The 22388-nt window shown below is 46.7% G+C and overlaps 1 protein-coding gene across 1 annotated transcript; it reads right to left on the reverse strand.

Annotated features, from left to right (window-relative positions):
• Nucleotides 1-877: 877 nt before the first annotated feature.
• On the reverse strand, nucleotides 878-21109 carry LOC100539914 (solute carrier family 22 member 18-like; the record flags this gene model as incomplete). Its single annotated transcript, XM_031553440.1, has 6 exons — nucleotides 878-1123; nucleotides 4452-4572; nucleotides 7659-7760; nucleotides 15598-15698; nucleotides 20304-20399; nucleotides 20965-21109. Coding segments are annotated over 6 exons (753 nt in total), but the record flags the coding sequence as incomplete, so codon positions are not given.
• Nucleotides 21110-22388: the final 1279 nt, after the last annotated feature.

Below are 22388 nucleotides of genomic sequence, written 5' to 3' on the forward strand. Positions count from 1 at the left end.
GGGTGGCGCGGCTTCGCGAACGGTTCTCTTCTATTTATGAGACGCAAGGAAGATTCAACACTGACTGGTGGTGTTTGACACAATTTAAATTATTTGTAGTATCTATATTTGTATTTATTTTGATGAATGTCTTTCAGCAGTTATTGGTCTTAATATTGCTTTTGCATTAATATGTCCATTCCAAATAAATTACTTGAAATGTTCACTTTTTATTACTACACGTGGCGGTGCGGTGACTTTGTGGGTGATGTTTGTGGGGTGGGGGCTGTAAGGCAGCAGTGGCCTGGACGGGGCTGTGGGGTGAAGAAGCCCCCAGTAATCCATCTGCAGGGGGAGAGCATGGAGGAAAAATGCATTGAGGGCCAGGGAGGGAATGCAGGAGCCTTCTGTGTGCCCAATCAGGGATTTTTTGGGATATTTTCTTGTGTAGTTGAGTAATGGCAGCTAGAGGTGGCACAAAAGCTCCCTGCAACCATACCATGTTCTGCCTGCCGGTGCCTGCCCCAGCTCTAGATAAAGTGTCTGGGAATGAGCGAGGTGCTCTTTTCCTGCAGTCCAAGAAGCTGGGCTCCTTTGGAAAGGGGAATAAAACCTGTTGAAGTTTTGTCTCGTGAGGCTCAATGCCTACTAACCAACCTGTACGCTCAAGAGCATACAGCAGTGCTGAGCTCCATTGGCAGGCAGGGCTGCAAAGTGCTCTCTGCAAATGCTTTAAGCTTGGGAACTCCCTTTGGGTAACTTTCCTGCTGCCACTATCAGTTAGTTCTTGCATGAGACTGGAGGCAGCTGCAAGGCATTTAGTTATGAGCAGCCTGCAGTGAGAGCAGAAGGGGCTCAGTGTAGGGTTGTGCCTCCAGCACAAGAATGCCAGAGAACATACAACAACGTTCCTTTTTTTATTTCTGTGGAAAAAGAGAAGAGGAAGTTTTCGTGAATTAGTGGCTTTTTGTCTCTCTCAGTGGGCTTTTGCTCTTTAAGAGATAAACAAACAAACCGACATTGACAATGAGCTGCAAGTAGCCAAAGGAGGAGACTCCAAACTGCTTGTACAGAATGACACCGAGGGTTGGGCCCACCGTCCTCGTCAGGGGCTGGACAGAGGCGCAGATCCCCAGCATGGCCCCTAGGAGAGACAGCAGAGATGTCAGGATGAGAGTTGTTAGCTTCCCTCTGCTGCGGTAGGAAGCAGCCTCAAACCATCAATGGGAACCTTTGGCACTGGGAGATGCTCCTGAACCCTTTCGGATGGGATGGGGTGAGGTGGGGTGGGATGGGGGCAGCTTCCAGGGACACTCTGAAGCCTTCCAAAGAAAAGCAAGCAATTCTTTTCAATATCATAATTAGCAGCTGTGGGCACCTGAGTCGTCCCAGCCCACTCAAGCAGCTATTGCTATGTATTCTCTCTCATGGGGCAGAAGAACAGCTCTTAGGAGTGCATCAGGAGCTAGAAAGGTCTAACTACATCTTTAAGAATAGCTAACTAAAAGCAGAAGTAGAGACAGCCCCCGTGAGATCACCCCAACAGCCTTGCGAATGGAGTGGATGTTTCCATTTGGATGGCAATGGGAGCCTTCCACCTGGCTCGGCCGGTTCTCCTTTCAGCAGAGCATGCATTTACATGGTGAACAGGAGGAAGGGAAGCACCTCCACCGGGGCAAGGGCAGGTTTTTCCACCAGGATGTCACACGAGATGCAGCCATGACCTTAGGCTTCTCACCATGCAGGCCAGAACTCCATTAGCCCACACTAAGTACGGGCAAGGAATTTAGGTCCTGCTTGGAAATGGTGTTCTCAGTCATTATTCTTACTACCAATTCTGAGCTATTGGCATCACTTTTCCACCAGTACACGACTGAATCACCATCTGTGGCATTCAGGAGAGGAGAGAAGCTGTCCTGCTTGCAAGGCATGGATCCCAGTGTGCTATCTATATGGAAGAAATGATCCCAGCTTGGAGGGAAGACAGGCAGACATGGGTTGGTGTCACACTGGCCTGGAACTGTTGCACTTCTGTCAAAAATGCTTAAAATACTTGTGCAGTGAGCCCAAACTGAGGGCGTAGATGTGACATACAGAGAGGGAAGTCTCCCTGAAGAGCTGCCCAGCTTTTCCTGCGCATGGGAACAGCGATGGGTGGATCCTCAGCCTGACCCTTTGCCAATGGGAACAATCCCACAACCACCAAACTTTCTGGGCAGGTTTTGCAATTATTTTTTTTTTCCCTCTGGGTATTTGAATTAAACTAATTACTATGTGCAATTGCCAAACTGGCTCTCATGGTTGAGGAGGCACTTTTTTCTTTTTTCTTTTTTTTTTTGAGCTGAAATTCGTCCTCTTGAAAGGCTGGGCTCTCCTCAGCAGGCCATTGCTGAGAAAGATAATTTCTATTTAATGGGCTTAAATTAGATCCCTCGTGTCGGATACCCCGGAGCTTTGAGACACTGTAAATCAGCCCTTGCTCCATTTCCAAGCTCATGTGATGGATCCCAGTTAACTTAACAGGAGCAAGTCATAACACCAGCAAAAAAGCTTCTCCTCTCCTCTCCTCTCCTCTCCTCTCCTCTCCTCTCCTCTCCTCTCCTCTCCTCTCCTCTCCTCTCCTCTCCTCTCCTCTCCTCTCCTCTCCTCTCCTCTCCTCTCCTCTCCTCTCCTCTCCTCTCCTCTCCTCTCCTCTCCTCTCCTCTCTTCCAGATTGAGGGGCCGGTGGCTGAGCCTCGCTGCAGGCTCTTCTCCTAAGGCTTTGTGCCTGATGTGCAAATTAAATCACGAGATATGGGTCCAGGATGCTGCCCTGCTCTGCTTCCTCCCTGCCTCCATGCATAAAGCAGTAACAAGACCCCCATTCTCGGGGGACAAGGAGTGCTTGTGTGGCTGTGGGCCCGCCTTGGCTTGGGGCTGTGCTCCCACCAGCTCACACACCCGGTGGAGCAGCACACATGTGTGCCGTGCAACATTTTCCCTTCCTGCCTTTGAAGATGGGGAGGGAAAAAAAAATATCAAAGGGAAACGAATGAAATCATTTTCACTCTGTTTCCTTCTGTGGAATTCATCAGCCTCTGTAGGAGTGGCCTTAAATGGGTCCTCTGCAGAGCCAGTTTTGGGTTGGCAGAGGAAGGAGCTTTAACGGCCGTCCCTTGGGTGCAGTACCCCTGTGCTGGGGCGGCACTGCATGGCGGCATTGCCCCCAGGGACACCCACACCACAGCTGCTGCAGGGAGGCAGCTTGCAGGGCCACGGCTCTGCTGTGTCAGACATTCCTGCCCTGCCTGGGAACAGAGCCTCCTCCCTGGGGAACACCGCAAGGAGGAAGCATGTCGAAGGACCAATGAAGATGGTTTTCCTCCAATGCTGCGATCCTCCATGCCAGCTGTGTCCCTCCTCATCATACCTGGTTTTGATCCAGGATCATGTGGCATGGCATCAGCCTGGGATGGATGGGAACAATAGAGCCCATACCCTCCCAATGTCCCAAAATGTTCTCCTGCCACCCCACAGGCTGTCTCCATCCCGCCCATCTGCGTCCATTCCATCCTGTCGTAACAACATACGCAAGCGAGGACCAGGGTGAGGCAACTAAACCCATTTTCCTCTCTGATTGAATTTCGCCTCTAGGCTGGCTTTAACAGCCGAGCAATGCTCCTTTTTTCCTTACAAAGCCCCTTTGAGCAGAATCTGGATGAGTTCCAGCCTTGCTTCATGCCTTAGAGCCCTTTGGTGCCCTTCCTCCAATATTCCCCCTGCCTGATGAGTGCTGCTCCAATCCATGAAGCAGATCTGCTCCCGGCACACCCCATCCCTTGCCAGGGCTTCTCTCTCATGTGGAAGCACTGTGCCTGAACACTGCGGGATCCCAGCATTTATAATAAAATCATAGAATCATTTGAGGTGAAAGGGACCTTTAAAAGTCATCTAGCCCAACTCCCCTGCCATGAAGGACAAGCAGAGGCAATCTTCAATTCTACAAATAAACTACTGGAGTGACATTAAGAAAAGCTCTTCATACAGAAGCATCTCCAAAGTGCTTTATAAACTTCATTAATGGACTCTAAATCTGCTTCTGAGTACAATCCTGCATGGAAGTATCTTTGTCAACTGAAGAAATACTGCATGTGTGAAGATTTGTGCCCCAGTGTACAGAGAAATGCAGTGACTGTTCACAGAAACATGGCCAAAGGGGAGAGAGGTAAAGGAGATGGCGTGGTGCTGAGTTAGGGACGATGGCATTGGGGTCAGTGTCTGCTTTGTGAGGGAACTGCCAACAAAGAACAAGGCCTATCAGGTTGGGGACCTCACCTTGTGCAGGGCAAATGGTGCTGAAGGTCCAGGCCTAATAAAAGCCCAGTGCCTGGTGGCCTGGGAGCAAGATGCTTACTCAGCACTGTTCAAACACCACTACCTGATGGACCCAAAGAAGAGAAAAAGACAAGTTTGATGATTGTGATGAGTCTTACCAGTGTCAGAGGAAGGCACAGCTTTAGTGAGAATGCTGTCAGTGATGGTGCCCTGCATGTTGAAGGCAAACACCAGCGGCACCACGATGATGCAGTAATGCCATACGGTCCTCATCAGGGCCTAAGTGACAAGACACAGTGGAACATGGATCATTAGAGAGCACAGAGAGCAGCTTTGCAGCAAGAAGCAATACAGAAAACTATCTCAAGCCAAATCTATGACTTTTAGGTAAATTGTGGGAGCCACAACTGATTTGTGATGGTGCCATTTTGACCATCTCAAGGCCTTCCATCCTTTTTCTTCCGGTGCTTTCCCCATGTTTTCCTTTGATTCCCACCCCTTTATCACATTTCCCTTGTTTTCTTTGATTTTCACTTATTTTCCCTTGTTTTCAACTCTTCACCACTGTTTTCACCTGTTTATTCATGTTTTTCCTTTTCTTCATTTCCTATTTTCCATTGTTTTCCCCTATTTTCCACTATTTTCAACTGTTTGCTCATTTTCCCATTTTCCTTTCTTTTTTTCCACTGTTTTCCCTTGCTTCCCCCCTTTTCCCTTGTATCTAACTCTTCACTCTTGTATTACATAATCTTTCCTTGTTTTTTCTTGTATTTCTTTGTTTTCCCCGATTTTTCTTTTCATTCCATTGTTTTCCCATTCTTTTTCTTTTCTGCTGTTTTCTTCTGTTTTCTGTTGTATTAGCTTTATTTTCACTGTTTACCACCCTTTTCCCCTATTTTCCGCTGTTTTAACCTGTTTGATCATTTTCCCGTTTTCTCTTCTTTCTCCACTTTTTTTCCTTGTTTTCCCCTCTTTTCCCTTGTATCAACCTGTTTACCCTTGCTTTTCCCCGTTAACCATGGTCTTCCCTTGTTTTCTATGGTTTTTCCTGGATTTCCTTGTTTTCCCTGTTTTTTCCTTTGCATTCTCTCATTTTTGCCTATTTTCCCCTCTTTTTTTTCCTTCTTTTCCATTATTTTTCCACCATTTGTTTGCTGGGAATCATTCTAAGGATGCAGCACAAGGAGCAGCTCCTGCCCTGTAATCTGGCAGCACATTCTCCAGCACTGCCGTGGGTATTTTTAGTGTCTGGGAATTAGTGACATCCCCGCACCCTCCCCCAGGACTCTGTCTCTTGTCCAAGTCCTAAGGAAACGTTCTGCAGCAGATGCATGCAGTGTACTTCAGGAAGCCTCCATTACTTATACAAAACAGCCTAGAGAAGGCATTTCAGTTCATTATCATAAGTAATGAAAACCAAACTAAGCTTGTCAAAATAAATGAACCTGGAGCATTATGTAATACCATACCTTTGGGATTTCTAATCCTGTTCTTCTGCTTCCTTACTAATAAATTCATCAAATTCAGTAATCTGGAATAGGTCTTCCGGCCATAAGGCGCACATTAGCGAGCATAATTAGGGAGAGTAATGATTTTGTTATTGCACATATTCTTAGTGAAGACGTCCTTCCAGCTGTTTAATACTTAAAACAAAAGTGGTGAGGATCCCTCAGCGGCGGAGCTGGAGCGGCTCTCAGCCCTGCTGGTCAAATAAATAGATTTCTCTGGGGCATGAAAAGGAAACTCCTGCTTTCTTGCAAGTCTCTGCCCTCACCCTCGTCTCAAGGTGCGTTACTGTGGCTGGAAAACAGCTCAGTCACTGGCCAAGCCAGAACTTTCATTCTCTGGGGTTCTTGCTCATAAAATCTGGTCTGTGCCTCTTGGCTACAGAAGATGGAGCAGCCCAGAGCCATCGCTAACTAATGACTTGGAAATAGTGAGGTTTATTCCTAGTTCCCCTCTGGACTCATACAGGGCAAGGTTTCTCTCCTCGGAGGGGCACTTTACCTATGTTTTGCTTAAGAACTAGGAACTCCTGCTTAGGGAACTGGAGAACAAAGGCAGAGAAGCGGGTATTTGGTACATAAACATCCAGACAGGGAGAGAGTAAGTCCTAGTCAGGGCAAATGTCATTGCAGGACAACACAGCAGTGGTAGGAAAAAAAAAAGGCAGTGATGATCCCCTTCCTTCTAAGAGTGTCCTCACGGGCTGGAGGCTGAAGGAAATTGCCAGAAAGAGCAGACCCAGGGCTGAATGTCTTGGGGAAGATCTTCTCGCTGCCCTGGGAGGATTAGGTCAGGTGAAGTGTACTATTGGCCACCCACCCTCGGCTGAGCAGAAATCAGCCTTCTCCACCAGGGCAGATGGGAGAATTGCCAAGGCAGAGAAGGCAGACCCTGCAGTTTCAGCAGCTGGGCTCAAAAGCCAGTGCCTGGGAACCAGAGGGCAGGAAGGAGGATGGGGCATAACTATGCCTTGGGACAAAGCAAGGGACTTCCGTCACATCCTTTATAAGGACTCTTTGCTCAGCGGGGCCAGCAGCTGCATCTGCCTATGAATAGCTCTCGTGGGATGTCATTGCTGACCCCTGTCCCCAGGCCACGCTGTCAGGATGTCCACAACCCTCCAGGCATGGTGTAATTGTCAGCTCTCAAACCAACAACTTCCCTTCCCCGCTTTCCCCTTTCTATACAGCCACATTAGCTTCATGTGTCCCTCCACCACTGGCTCTGTGGTGGAAAATGGGAATCACTCTCCCCAGATCATCCCATCCTTTGGGCTGCACTATTGGTTGTCACAGTGTTGCTGGTAGAGCTGCCGCTGTCAATGGATTTCCCAGTTGATTTCCGAGGCTGCTTCTCACCCATCCAGACACAAACGGTGATGGGTAATACCAAAACAGAGCAGCTGAGCTATCTCCTTGCTATCTCCTTCCCCAAATGCTCTAAGCTTGGAGGAATTAGTAAAACAAAGCCAGAAAGAGGAGACAAACATCCTCAGCTGTCTCAGGGTATAGTACAACCACAGTGGTTTTCCTCCCCATAATCTGCATTTACTTTCTGGGCAGTTCAGGAAATGGGGCCACTCGAGGACGGAAGGCAGGACCTCTGTGCAAATCCAGTGACTCAGGACGGATGCATGGGTTTCTGTGCGGGATTATTACTCTGTAATCCCTGCAGTTATTACTCACACAGCTCCTTATCTTTGTCGAACGCTGTGTGTTTGCAGAGGCCCAGGTCGGCCGGCTCCCCCCAAGCCGGCTTGGCAAGGCCGCGGTGGCACTGCCAGTGACAAGTAGGCTCTTTGCCCACCTGCAAACCATGATGGAGGAAGGCCCCGTGGATAACTTCTCAGCAAGTCTTACCATGCCCAGCCCCACGCCGGCAAAGACGAGGATGCTCAGCCTGAGCAGGGTCTGCTCTGTGCAACGGCTTGTGAGTTTTTCAATCACCAGGCCTTGGACAACCTGAGGAAGAAGCGCATGGGCAGCGTCAGTCCAGCTTATACTGATGGAAACAAGCTCAGAGAGCAAATAAAACAGAGAAAATGCATTATTTCCTTGCTTTCCTGGGAAGAGAAAAAGGGACTTTGCTGTTGCAGTTAATGACTTGAAGACATTTACCATGATTTTGAGCATTTTGTATCTTAGTGATTAGTCAGATGATGATCTCTCTATTGAGTGATGCTTGCATGAGCTTTTCGTCACTCCTCAATCAACAGTGTCGACTGAAACTACTTAAAGGCACCTGCTGATAAAACTGAATTTTTTAACTTGAGATTTTCCTTGTTGAATCATTTGGTGAAATCTTCCAAAGCAGAACTGCACTACTGTATGCAGGGGAGGAGAACACCTCCTCTCCTGTACCTTCTCTTGCCATTATTTTACACTATAACTACACAAATTGAGCAGTTCATTGTTTTTATACAGGAAACAAGAATGACAGAGATGCTAATATCCAGACGCAGCAGTACAAGCAGGCACAAGAGATGGGGAACTGGTTTTGCAGATTTTAAGCAAAAACCAGGGGAGAGGGGGTGGAAAGGAGGAGCAAAAATGTAAATCCCAGGGAGCATTTGCCTTTTACATAGCTTTGGAGAGCAGTCTAAAGAAAAACTTGGTGCTCGGATTTGACTTGGGCCACTATTATACTACACTCAGCCTTACTGTGTTAATCCTAAGGGAGGAACCCAAAATCCACCAAAGGAAAACTGGATTAAAGAAGGAAGGAAGTTATTAAAAAGAAATGCTAATCTACGGCCAACTGTCAGGAAGAAAAAAAAAAAACAGAGTATAAATACTAAAACAAGAACAAATGGTAAAAAGCAAATAGCAATAGGGTGAAAATATAATAAAGTTGACTTAAAGAGCAATAGGTACCATTTGAATATTTCTTCCACAAGCTACAACTTAATGAAAAATCTCGCAATGAACCCCTTTGTTTTCCCTCAGAACACAAGCAAATTTTGACATGGGGACACATCTGCCATGCAGAAATTTGGGTTCCCAGAACATGCTTTTCCTGCTGTTCCCTGTCCCACCCTTGGGCAGGGCTGAGGAGCTCAGCTCATGTGTATGACAGTGGCACGAGATCCACATGGCTTTCCCAGGCTGTGCCACCCACCTAGTAAGCTTGGGGACTGTGCATTGTGAGGCTGGGACATAGATGGGGTGACCTGAGTCATGTGGGACGCATGCCCTGCCATGGACATGGGCCAGGTGGGAGGAAGAAGAGGCCAGCCCTGGTGGCTCCTACTCAATTCAGGTGGGTGGAGGAGGTGCTGAGTCACGCTTCATTAAGCTGAGAACTCCCAAACGAAGCAGCATCATTAACATCTTGCAGCCTTTCAGTCCCTCCTGCCCAGGCTACGCCAAGTCACAGGATGGGGCACAGCCCGCCCTCAGCGTGACTCCACTTGGCGGTGGCATCACCCAAACGTGGCTTGGCTCTGCTGCACCTCCAGAGGGAAGGTTTCTCAATTTGCCTGGGCTTGAACGGTACATTTAACTGGGATTCACCATGAGGTGCAGCCTGGGACCTGCCCGTCCTTGAGTCATGGAGTATATCATCAGGGGAAGCCTATTCGGATCACCATGGGAGCGGCATGCATCAGCCCCCGTCACTTGCGTTCTGTTCCAGACCACACAGCCATCCTTGGGCAATATGGACCCCAGCCTCTCCAATGCTTACTGGGCCCCCTCAGCTTTTGCTGCCCATTCCCAGTGTGGTTATACTGCCAATGTATCCATAAGCCACAAAGATCCATCACACTGAGTTTGGACTCTATTTACCAGCATCTGAATTTAGGTACTGGATAATAGTTCCGGTTGCTGGGCGCTCAGGAAATGTTTCCAGCCAGAAATGAGATCTGAAAACCCATCACCTCCAGCAGAGAACTTTCCTGAGCCATGTATAGAATTACAGAATCATGGAATCAGGGTTGGAAAAGATCACTAAAATCACCTAGTCCAACTGAATAAGCTCCCTAAATCCATAGAAAAAGATGAAGAGGAAAAAAAAACTAGAAAAGAGGGGATGCTGGAGAGAGTTCTGGGTTTTTCCTTGCTTGCAGCCTCCACTTGGGCTCCCACAGGCTGTCCCTCCTGCAGTTAATCGCAGGGATGGTGCTTGCTTTGTAACCTGACCTCCTTTGAAGTGCCGGGCAGAGATGCTGTACCTGGCTGGAATGTGTTCTGTCATCAATAAACAAAAAGGAGAGGAAATTGTTTGCAAGTGAAATAACAGGCACTGCCCGTGGCTGTGTACACATGTCGCAGGAAAAACCAACCCATTTTTTCCCCTTCTCCTTCTGTCAAGGCAAATAAGTCTCCTGATGAATACGGAACAGCCAAATCTCCTTGTCTTTCTGCTGGCTTAGCCCTGGTGACTCCTTCCACTAGACTAGGTCAGATGCTCATGTAGAAAACTACCTCTGCTATTACCGCATCCAATAGAGCTCCTCTTCACCTGGGAGAGCCAATTTGCTGATATCAGCAACAACTCTCCTCAGTCCCTTACAGAGTGGAGAAGGTTTTTGCTGTTTGAAAGTTTGAGGTGTTAGTTTTTGACAGACCTTTCAGAAGAGCAGTTTCCTTGCTGCATGGGACCAGCATTCATCCCCAGGTAGTTACGTAGAAAAAATTAAGTCCATAGAATCATAAAATCGTTTGAATAGGGAGGGATCCTTAAAGACTATCTAGTCAAACTCCTCTGCAATGAACAGGGACACCCACACTAGATTAGGTGCTCAGAGCCCTCTTCAGCCTGAGCTTGCATGTCCCCAGGGATGGGGCATCCACTACTTCTCTGGGCAACCAGCAGTTGCCAGTATCTCACTGCCCTTATTGTTAAAAACTCCTTCCCTACATCCAGTCTAAATCTTTCCTCTTTTAGTATGAAACCATTTCCCCTTGTCCCATCAAGCCCAGCAGATGTCTGGCTGGTCTTCCACATTAACCTCTGGCCAAGGGACAGGAGACTGTTCCTACAGAGTCTTTCAGAAGCGCTCACTGAAAAAAGCACAGGGCAGAGCCCAGCAACAAGACCTCTATTTCCAGCCTAGAAGTTCCCAGGGCCAGAGTGGTGCTGGATGGCAGAACCACAGCTGGGTACAGGTTGGGGAAGACCAGAGTGGGCACCAAACAGTGGGGACCAGTCCTGCTGGGCTGAAAGTGTTACAAAACCATGTGCTGGTCTGGGTGGAAGGAGGAGGAAGTTATTTTATGGAGACTGCAATGCCAGAAAGAACATGAGAAGTCATTCACGCCTTACAAGAACAGAAGGTGTTTGGGCTGCAAGGAGAGGAGATGGGGAGAGCCGAACTGCTGAGCCAGCACTCGGCCTCACAGGGCAGAGGCAGCGTGTGTTTTGCAAACTGCAGCCTAATCGCCTGCCTTCTCCCCACCTCCACCCCCTGCACACATCTAAATCCTTCAAAGCAAGGAAACTGGAGAACTTTCTGTTTGTTGTTGCAAGGTCCTTTCACCGAGTGGGTTTTCCCCCCAGGCGAATCTGGCTGTAATTAAATCCCTAGCTCTTTAATCATCCCTCTTGCTGCAGAGAGAAATAAAAAAGCAAGAGGGACAGGCTGGTGATAAGATGATAGGCAATGTAAATCTCTCCTCCAGGAATCTCTCTCATCTTTCCAGAATCACTCGGTACAAACTTGTCCCTCCAGAAGCTGTATGGCTGGAGGTGGGGTTTGTACAACAATGACTATTAAGTGCAGTAAATAGAACAGATGTCTAATGATTTCTCGGTCCTCAGGGTAATAAATACCTACCCCTTTGTCCCACCTTCAGTTTTTGTTTTGTGTGCTTTATGGAAAAAAAAAAAATCCTTAAAGGAAAGTTCCTCCTGTCCATGCCTGGAAATCTGAGCATCAGATGTGACTTCAGATTCTAACCAGGGACTGCAGGTATTCCCCTTGCCTAATCCTCTGGCAGCTTTTCCCAAACACAAGTACTACATCTGGAAATCCTCCATGCCATTGCGTTCCCAACTCCAAGAAAAGACAGAGCCTAGGTCTGCTTCTGGCTATTATGCAGTTATTTTAAATGTTATGTGATTATGAAATTAATCGTTCTCTGGAGGAAAAAATGAATGACATCCCACACTCCTCTTAGGCACTCAAGAAGAGGGAGATTTTGTCCACACAGGCCCTGGGATCACAGCTCTGGAGGACAAAAGGCACTACATCCCTGATGGGCTCTCAGACCTCTCACTGGAGACCCTCTGGTGAACAGACAAAACTGCTTCAAACATATCACAAGCAAAGGGGATTTCTGCATAGCAAGGCACTGCACTCCTCCTGCTCCCTACCTTCCATCTTCATTTCATTATTTCCCATGAGAAATCTCCTCCTGCCCAGAGCCAGCTACACGCTGTTGGGGTGCAAAGTGTGATTCATCCTCTCTGCTTTCTGCTTCTCCAGCACCATCCAACCTTCCCTTCCCCATCCTCACCGTGCTCCCAGCCTGCCCCATATTCTCTGCTACCAGAAGATGCTCTTTGCCTAACTGCAAATAGATGCAGCTGATGGTTTCTCTCAGGTAATCGTTAAATAGATGCATAAGCTTGGGCCACTCAGTCCCCCAGACAACCTCTTGCAAGTGAGATGCTCACAGATATCCTCCATCTGCACAGGGGACAAAGCCCTCACCTTCCGAAGGGCCACTGCTTCTGCGCTGATCCCCCTACACAACAAGGACCTTGGGATAGCCATGGCAAAGTTCTTGAGTTGCCTATCTGAAGGTAGACAGGCTGACTCAGAGCGATTCCACATCTGCTCTCTAGGTGCTCTGCAGCTGGCTTGAAGGGTGAGAAACTCAGATGCCGGCGATGCGTTGGCTGCCTCTCACCACAGTAGGTTAAATGAGGCTGAGAAGTTGAAAAATTAGGTTAAGCAATTGGAGCGTAACATCCCCAGGGGAGGAGAGGAAAGCAGGAATCACTGTCCCTGGAGGTGTTCAAAAAACGTGGAGATGTGACCCTTACAGACATGGCTCAATGGGCTCAATGGTGGGAATGGGTTGGGATTGGACTGGATGATCTCAGTGGTCTTCCCAACCTTAATGATACTATGATTCTATGAAACGTGTGCAGCTCTTGAGCCCCTTGGCAGCATGTGCTGAGAGCAGGAGGCTGTGGCTATGCCCTCCTGCCCTGCAGACCAGACCTGAGTGCTGTGTTCAATGTCCACAGGGATGTTTTGTGTAAACAGGATGCAGCTCACTCTTTATTTCCCCTTTTCACTTCTCCAACAGCCACACCTATCTTTAAAGGCCCTCAGATGTGGCCCATTTCCAGCTGCAGGAGGGGGGAGCAAATGAGAAGGGGCTCAGAGCAATCTGGAGAAAACCCTCTGCAATATTCTATAGAATGGCAAACTAAGGAATGAGAAGTAAGAGCTGAGGATCTGCTTGATGAAATGCATTGAAAAGAACATTATATTTGTTATGAATAAAGCTATAATTTAGCAAGCGAAGTGGGGAAGCCAGTCAGCAGATACTAATCACATTCACCCACCTCGTCGGGTGGAATTTGCTTGCACCCTAATCTGCATTTTTATCTCCTGCAGTATCAGTGTGCTGCACAACAGAGACAAACACACCTGAAGGGCCAACTGAAGAGCGATGGAGGCTGCAGCCCTGGGGTGGGACAGAGCCACTACAGTACATCTCCTGCATGCACCTCCCACCAGTGTGGTCGTAGCAGAAAGCACCTCTAAAACATCAGCTCAGCCACTGTCTTTGAGGCAGGCTGTTCCAACCAGAGTCCTGATCAGAAAGTCAGGATGCAAGTCTATGCCTGGTCTACAAATCTCAAAGCAGCACCATGAAAAAGTGAATTTTCTTTGTATCTTACAACTGCTTCACTCCTGCATTTCTGAAGTCCAGAGCCACATGCTGTTGAACAGAATGGACAGAAACTGCATGGCAAGATGAAAGCGAGCTGCCTGGCTGACAGCAGCCAATTTCTGTGCCAAACACCTGGGGCAAAGCCTCCCCAGTAAAGCAGATACTGCACCTGAGTCTGGAGGCACTGCTGGATCACAGTGTGGCTATGGGTATGGTTGGCACTATGGGATGAAACCCAGCTCCTGGAACTGTGGGAAGGGCCAAGTCCCTGGCTTGCACTGATATCTGATTGCTTGTTAGGGAGAAAAGTAAGGGCGGCCTTCCAGGACTGTGTCCATTTGTAGGGCACACTGGCGCAGCACACCAGGTAACCTTATCTACAGCAGTTTCAACCAAACAAAGCTGGGAAACAACAGCACGAAGACAGACAGAAATCCCAGACCCAGCGGCACCATTCTGTCTCTATCGATCAACACAAAGCTGTCCCTTCCAGGTTGCACAAGGATCATTTCACCTTTGTTGCTATAATCACCTGTGATACCCAGCTTGAAACAACAACAACATAACCATGCAGAAATCCCTAGTGTGATGCAGACATATATCGTAGGGATCAGAGAATCACTAAGATTGGAAAAGACCTTTAAGATCATGTAGTCCAACCATCAGATTCAACTGATATATCTACATAAAGAGTTCTTAAAGTGCTCTCTACATTCAGAGGGGGAAAAGGACTTCAGAGGACAATTCTAAGGCTTGAATGCATCCTAGAGATTCTGGTCTAGGAGGTAGCACATGAAGACTAATAGAGTAGAGCAGGCCTCCATGAGACCTCATATTTGGGCCAGATGTGTGCTATGGGAAGCAGCTGCTGATCACCTCACTTGCAGCAGCAAAGCTGGTTCCCTTCCCAATGCAAACGACAGCAAGTGCGAAGCACATGGGACTGAGGCACAGACCACCAAATATCCCCCTCCCAGAGCAGCAGCACAGAGAAGGTTGCTCAGATCCAGAGGTTTCACCCCACTCATCGATGCACGACCATGCCTGTTGGGTGCTCTACTAGGGTGTGAGACCAACACAATGCCAGATCCAGACCACAAGGGACTAAAATTGCTATTTCACAGATGGGGAGATCCTCTGAATCACACAGGAACTCTGCAGCACTGCCCAGGAAAGGAAGGCATTCTAACAAGACCACCCTCCTTCAGGATATTGCTTGCCTTGCATTTCTGCCTTCCGGCTGGCTTATAGCCATCTGTTGTTCTTCCAGCAGAATTATTAGCCTCTTTCTCCAAATAACACAGCACCATTATTTTGGGCTGCACTATCACCATTATTTTTGGCTGTGCTATGAGATAATTCAGCTAATTTTTCACTCTTGTCCATTTTACCAATCTCCTAACTGTGTTCCATAGCCCATCTTCTTCTTCTTCTTTTTTTTTTTTTAAAGTACAAGCTTGCTGCACTAGTTTCCCTACAGTTCTCCACAGAAGGAACAAGTCCTTCCTCTACATTCAGGGCATCTGCAAAAATGCCAGTAAATGCACCTACCTACACAAATTCACAGGTGCTACTAAGCAAATGTAAACAAACTAACCTACAGAACTGAAAACCTTGAAATTGAGGCCTGTTAGCTTCAATGTAAGTTTTGTTGCAGGAATCAGGATGACATACCAGTCATTGGAAATCTTAGCTCCAAAGCTTAAAGATCCACAAGAAGTGACAAGGGGAGAAGGTTTCCAAGACGCCGCTCACTTTATTCGCTTTCCATTCCAAGGAACAGAATAAATTTGGAGGCACTTTAATTTTTTGAAGCTGAATTACACACAGCAGAGTTACAAGCGTATTTATGATCTGCGTGTCAATATTATGCCTGGATTTGGGAGAATATGTGTAAAAAGTGTGGCAAGGTGCACATTAGACAGCACTATGGCACTTCACTTACCATCTGAAGGACACCAAAATATGACATCAGGTATCCAGACTCCACTGCTTCCAATCCAAAGAACTCAATCGAGATGATGGAAAACATAATCAGGAACAAACCTGGAGGGAGGGTTAATGAGAAGTACGCTTCAGTATGCCCTCAGTGCTGCACTGGCCCAACCTCTGCTCCCAGTGTGAGTCAGGAGGTCTCCCTGGGTTTATAGAGACTGGATATAAATAGGAGCAGAATCCTATTCAAAGCCAGTACAGCAATTTAGTCTTTAAATGTTCACTTTTTTATCCCCTTTACTTTCATCTTTAAATAATGTGACTATGTAGGCTGTAGGTTCAGCTGTTTATAATAAACTAGTAAATATTTTTATCACCCACGGCAGACTAAGTATTAAGGCAGCAAGAAAACATTTGTTCAGACAAGACTGTAACCATAGAATAATCTGATTGGATTCCTCCTCCCTTTTGCCTAACTTTAGCTTTCCACCATTGGGAACACTGCCTGGGAAACAACCCAGTGACATCAGACTAAACAGAAAGGTTTTACTGCACACCCCAGCAGCAATTTCAGCCCCACGTGAAAACTCCCATGGCATGAGAGTGGTGTCAACAGAAACAACTGGGGAAGTACGGACAGGAATAGCAGGCGCGAGGTGTGCTCGTCTATTAAGGCAGTTTCTGGAGGGCGCTGTGGAAAATGCCCACTCAGTCTTACCTAAAAATGCACTTGTGTGCATTTCCCACGGCACCTAACATATACAAACATAGAGAGGTGTATGTGCACTCCATTATACACAAAGAGCCACCAAATCAAAAACATTCATAGAATCATAGGGATTGGAAAAGACCACTAAGATCACCTCGTCCAGCCAACTACCCATCCCCACCACGCCCACTATTGGGACAAAACATTGCTCACTGAAGAATGGATTTGCGGTATGCGCCTGCTGCCTCTGCCAACACCCTTCAGGTGCTTGGACTGTGCGTGTCAGCATCCCCAGTGCTGCCAGTCTGATGCTGCTGGGAGAGGAGGAAAGAGCTGATGACCTGCAGGGGTCTGCTCCTGCCCTGCTTTGTAGAGCCCACCGAGGTGAACAGACCTAGTGAGCTGGGAGCTGCAGTCTGCTCTTTAATGACAGAAGAGCACAGGAGGAAGGAGTGAGGACTGAGAGCAGCCTGTGGCCTGGCTAGGTGAGTCACTAACCCACAGCACAGGAAAGCTCTCACCCGCATTTCCTGGAAGTGTGGGCAAAGCCATCCCCAATTGCTGACTACAGTGTGTACACCAAGTACAACCACATCCACCCATTGCGGGCAGAGAATGCAATCCCTTTTCCTTATAGGCCCCGTTTGGACAGGAAATGCACTTTTTCAGTGAAATTCTACAGAAGATAAAACACACTGAAGGCTTCAGAGATGGGTGAGATGATGGGAAAATGGTCAGTTCTGCAGTGTCCTCAACTGACCTGCCCAAAATCTGCCTTTGGATGGAAGGATGCACACTCAACTGATTAGCCCAACTGTCCCACGTCCAGCAGGTTTCTGGGGCTCCTTTCCTCACCCAGCTGGTGCTGGGCAAAATGAAAAGCACCTCACCCTGCTGCTTCCCATTGGTCTGGGGAAGGTGCTGGTATGCCTGATGCTTGTGAAGATTTTTGGCCCAGTCACAGCACTCTGTGGGGAGCGCCCACTGTTATCCTGTTGCTTTGAAACGCCTCCTAGCTCAAGCCAGGCTAGAGTAACATGCAAACAGCAGCGTTTTCTCCTCACATCCAAAACAGACAACAGAGCTGCAGATGTTTATAAAAGACACACGTGAAGAAATGAAAGAAAAACCACACTTGGCTTTACTTATAGGGAGATCAGATCAGGGTGCATCTCCTTTCACCCAGCAGCCTCACTGTGCTACCACCCGGCAGGACTTAGCCTTCCCACATTGCTGTCTCTTCCCAATGCCATGCACCAGCTCTTGCAGCTAAGCTCTTTTGAAGTCCTTCACCCAGCTTAGGTTTTGATCTTTGTGCTCCAAAAGAGCTCATTTCTTTCTGTGCAGGGAGATAGCTGTGCTCCTTCAACGGCATTGCACATCGCACTGAGGGACATAGTTTAGTTGTATGGTGATGATGGGTTGATGGACTAGATGATCTTTCTTAGTGGTCTTTTCCACCCTTAATGATTCTATGTTTCTGTTGCATGGCTACCTCAGAGATGCAAACATCCCTAAGATGGGAGCTACCCTATGCCCATACAACTGCCTGGGCAAAGCAGATCCTCCTTGTCCCCTCTTCTTTCAGTGACTCAGAGGATCTCAGAACTTCACCTTCCTGGGGATGCCTGCACCAGGAGTGAACCCTTCACAAAACCTTGCACCGAGCAGCAAATAATAATGGGCATGCTGCATGAGGCAGAAAAATGTTTTGTAAGATGCAGTAAAAGTAAGGAAGAGCACCAAAAGAGACAGCAAGCAGTGGCTTTGGGAGGCTGTATATGGCAAAGTTTCAGTAGCAGGGTGGGAGCGGTCTGCAGAGGTAGCCACTGTGAGGAAGGAGCAGGTTTTTCCAAACCCATAGATTCCTACAAGCAGCTATTATCAGTATTTTTAAAGCCCTAGTGATCTCCAAGCACCAAGGGGTGTCTGACATTTCTGCCCTCATGTTTGGCTTTCAGTATACTATCTACTGCAAGGCCATGACACTTGCTTTGTTGTGCAGCCATAATGGAGAGACCCACTGCCCCTCCATTCCGTGGCAGCTCTGCTTCCAGGAGGAGCATGGAGCCATCTCTGCTTTGATGCAAACCAGAGAGGAGGTTCCCAACCCTGCATCCCTCTTGGGAAGTCTCTTTCTGTCTCAAACATATTCATTTTGGACAACAATGAGATCTGTATGGAACAGGAGATTCTCCTCTGCGTTTATCACACACTTGTTTACAAGGTAAATAAAGAAAGGTCTGTAATTTGGCTGGTCTAATTAATCACACAGCTGCAGAAGGGAGATGAAAGGTGAATGAGACCAGTAGGAGCTCAGCCTCCAGTCTAAGTTGCAAAGGAGGAAGGGATGTCCAAATCCCCTTTTGGCTACAATCCTATGGGTCAGTGACCCGAAGAGAGACCTGTGAACAGAAGTGCCTGGGATTGTAATCACTCCTAGCCATTCTGCTCTGCTTGTAGCAGGAATGCCTCAAATAAACTCATTCCTGCTCCTCATGAGTTATTGCCACCCATTTCAGTAACGAGTAGCCCATGTCCTGCCCTGAATATCTCAACTTTACATTCCATCCTGTTTGTCTACAAGTTCCCTTGCAGTGGGGCAGGAGATGTTTATTTTGGTCTGGTGTTCATTTTTGCTGTGCATGGGAAAAGAAGAATGTCTTCTGCAACAAAGAGGCATCTGCATTTCAGCAGCGATGACTAAACCAGGGTGCATCTCACCCATCTGTTGGAAAAAGGACAGTGCACAGGAAATTACAGTGCAGATTACAAATGGATGTGGTCTCAGTATGGTGTTTTTAAACAGGGAAGAGAACGCTGCTTTAAGCTGAGAAATGAGCCAGAATTGGAAAAGAAAACCCTGTTAAAACATCACTTGGCTATCTCGTTCTTAAACATTTAAAACATTTAAAAAGTTTTAAAGGTTAGTTACATAAGAATCTAAGAGATGCACACTTTGGGCAAGCCACCCGTCCATAGAGGTGTTTGTCCTCTCTCTAGTGGTGGGAGCAGGACCAGCTGGCATCACTGATCTCAGCCAATGCCAAGTATGCATTAAAACAAAAGAAAAAAAATCAGAAACACTTTTCTTCCTTTCATATTATTCTACAGTCCAGTCAGTCTTGGCAAGATGTTAGAAGAACCTGGTCATGGCCAGAAATGACATCCCCGTCTCATTCAGCCACTATCTTTAGCCAAATCTACCTTCATTTGTAAATTGAATTTACAGTTTACAAACCACAACTTAATCACAGAATCTAGAATCATTAAGGTTGGAAAAGACCTCTATGATCATCTAGGGCAACTGTCCCACCCCTACATTGGGTCTGTGCTACACAATGGAACATGTCAAGACTGTGAACGATTCAACAGGAGCAGGGGGACGGGTGGGTTTGGGGTATGTTTCAAGCAGTGTATTATGACCATGACATGAGAAAAATCAGAAGAATATTCACAGAGAAGAACAACCACTACCACCATCAAGCAAAGGAAGAAATAAAAGCAAGTGGCTCCCTTGTGCACAGCAGCAATTAACAACCCGTCTGACCACATCTTGTCCAGCTATAGCTTTAAATTGTTGGGAAAAAGTTAGGCTATGCATCCTTCTCTCCCCTTAAAATCATTAACTAAAATCAAGAGGGACATCAGTGTTTTTGACAGGGTACATTCAACTTGCCTCTGCTCTGAAGAGGTTCCAGCCTAAACAGAAATGACAGAGAAGAGAACTATCCTTTTACAGCCATGGGACCAGGCAGAGCAATTAAGTGATATGCCAAAAGTCACAAAAGCAGCCTGTGACTAGTGGTCTGTTTTACATTAATTCCAGATTTTTGACTCTGTGTAGCTGAGAGCATCTGGAAGTACGAGTGTTGAGGTACGAGCCAAATCCCCACTTCTCCATGATTACACAGAGTGTGGTTTCAGTACTTCAGACCAGCCCAGTCTCCAGTGTATGTCTTCTTATTATAAATACATCAGCAACCATGGTAAAGGGTGAGATTTACCTATGGGAAATCCAGAAAGGACCTTGACTAAGAAGATTTCCATTACTCCCGGAAACTTCATCACACGTAGGATTTCTCTGATGTTGAATACACTACCTACAGAAGATAAAATATTGAATAATGTATATATATAACTTATATATCAGTTATATATAACTATATATATATATTGTTCCCCTCTCCCTCCCCCCCCCTCTATATATATAGAGGTAGGGAACAAGAAACTCTCCCCATCGTGGTGAGTACTTGTAGCTTGTAATAACAGTGTTTTACACAGTAGGTAATGGCTCTCCATGGCTTGCCCAAAGTTGCTTTCTGGGAAGGGCAAATCCTAATAGGAATGGTATGAGTGTGTAAATAACAGTGCAAGAGTTAACTCTACTGTGGGACTGAATTTGGCAGGTGAAGCTTTGGGCTCAGAAAACTGAGTTGAAACTGTGGACAGTCCATATGCAAAATGAATTAGATGACTGCATCCTCAGCATTCCTAAATCCTTCTCATCTGATACAAACTCATCTCCTGGGAAGTACTTTCTCACAAGCACGAAGAGGAGCAAACGGGCACCTTTCTGTCCATAAACACAATCCCAAACCCTTTATCAGAGCATTCCAGCTGCCACCACTATTCATGTGCTATTTAATAAAATAACTAAATACTTACTGTGTTCTGTCTTACGTTGTTCTGACTTCCGCTTAGCTGGAGAAGGGATCCAAAGTATTGATATCATGGTATTTATGAGACTTCCCACCAGCCCAACATACATGGGAACAAAAACGCTGCAAAAAGAAAAAAAATACAGGTAAGAAAGTAGTCATTATAAACAGAAGACAGATGCTCCTCCATCCTGCAAAGTCTAGAGCAATTGGCTGTGTTAGATGAGGAACGACTCCCTTGAAGCTGCAATATGTAAGGCTATGAAAGATCTCACATGCAGAGCAAGTTCTTGTGAGGATCCATCTAATTACCCATCTAATCCCAATTTCATTCCGTGTTATCTCACTGCTTGCAACTTCTCAGTGAAATCAAATGAAGTTCAGGAGTGGAGGAAGTGCTCAGGATCATCACAGATGGTGGAATACAGCCCAGTGTACAACCAGACCTGAAAACAGCAGAGATACATAACCACTTGAAAAGAAATCACTAAAAATATTAAACATGATTTACAAAACTTTCTGAGGAGATGAGTAAATAGCACAGGGATTGATGCGTTTTCTTTTCTCTGAAGGTGCCCCAGACCATATCAACGTTTCATCTGTCCATCAGAGGCCCAAACTTTTGCTCTTTGACCAACGTGGGCCACATCCTTAGATATAGATCCAGTTAACAATTATTAACAGTAGTGTTATAATGATGAAAAAGAACAATTGCAAGTTATCTAATAAAACCCAAACACAAAGTAGGCAAAGGTCAACAGAGTCAATAAGAAGTCCTCAATTATCACCATCCTCTTAAAAGAGGAGATTAGGAAGCGACTCCTCCTGGATTTTAAGGGCTCATGGGAAGATTTTAGACTCTGATGGCTGTAACTCCAGCAAACAGAGCTGGAACAAAGTCTAGGGCTGGAAGACTGAACCTCAGGAAACTCAAGTTGAAAACTGAAGAAAAACTATTGTTTGTGTTTAACAGCAAGAGCAAACCAGCTCATTAGAAGTAATTCCTATCATGTTGACCCTGAAAGTCAAAGGGGATTTCTTTGCAAAATGTATGCTTAAAGCCTATTGCAGGGTACAGATTTGGGGTGGAAATTCCCACGTGAAATAGGCCGATGTCACAAAGTGATCACTGCACTTTGGCCCTTAGCAAAGCAACGTGTGGACAGGGAGATGCCTCCATTCACTTGGAGGTGAATGTGCCATCACCTCATCAAATGGGACACAAAAGAGAGCTGCAAGATGTGAACCAATACTTTCCATGCACCTGCTGGCAGACATCAGCCATCACGTGGCTTTTTACTGCTGCTTTCCTTGTCAGACCATGGTGTATGTTTTCCATGGAATAACCAGCAGCGCTAATTGTAAAAGCCTCAAGTTTCCCCTGCACTAGGAAAAGTGCAGTGTGAATAATTTCTGGAGCATTACAGAGAC

The sequence above is a fragment of the Meleagris gallopavo genome, chromosome 5, assembly GCF_000146605.3.
Source record: "Meleagris gallopavo isolate NT-WF06-2002-E0010 breed Aviagen turkey brand Nicholas breeding stock chromosome 5, Turkey_5.1, whole genome shotgun sequence".
Classification (NCBI taxonomy): domain Eukaryota; kingdom Metazoa; phylum Chordata; class Aves; order Galliformes; family Phasianidae; genus Meleagris; species Meleagris gallopavo.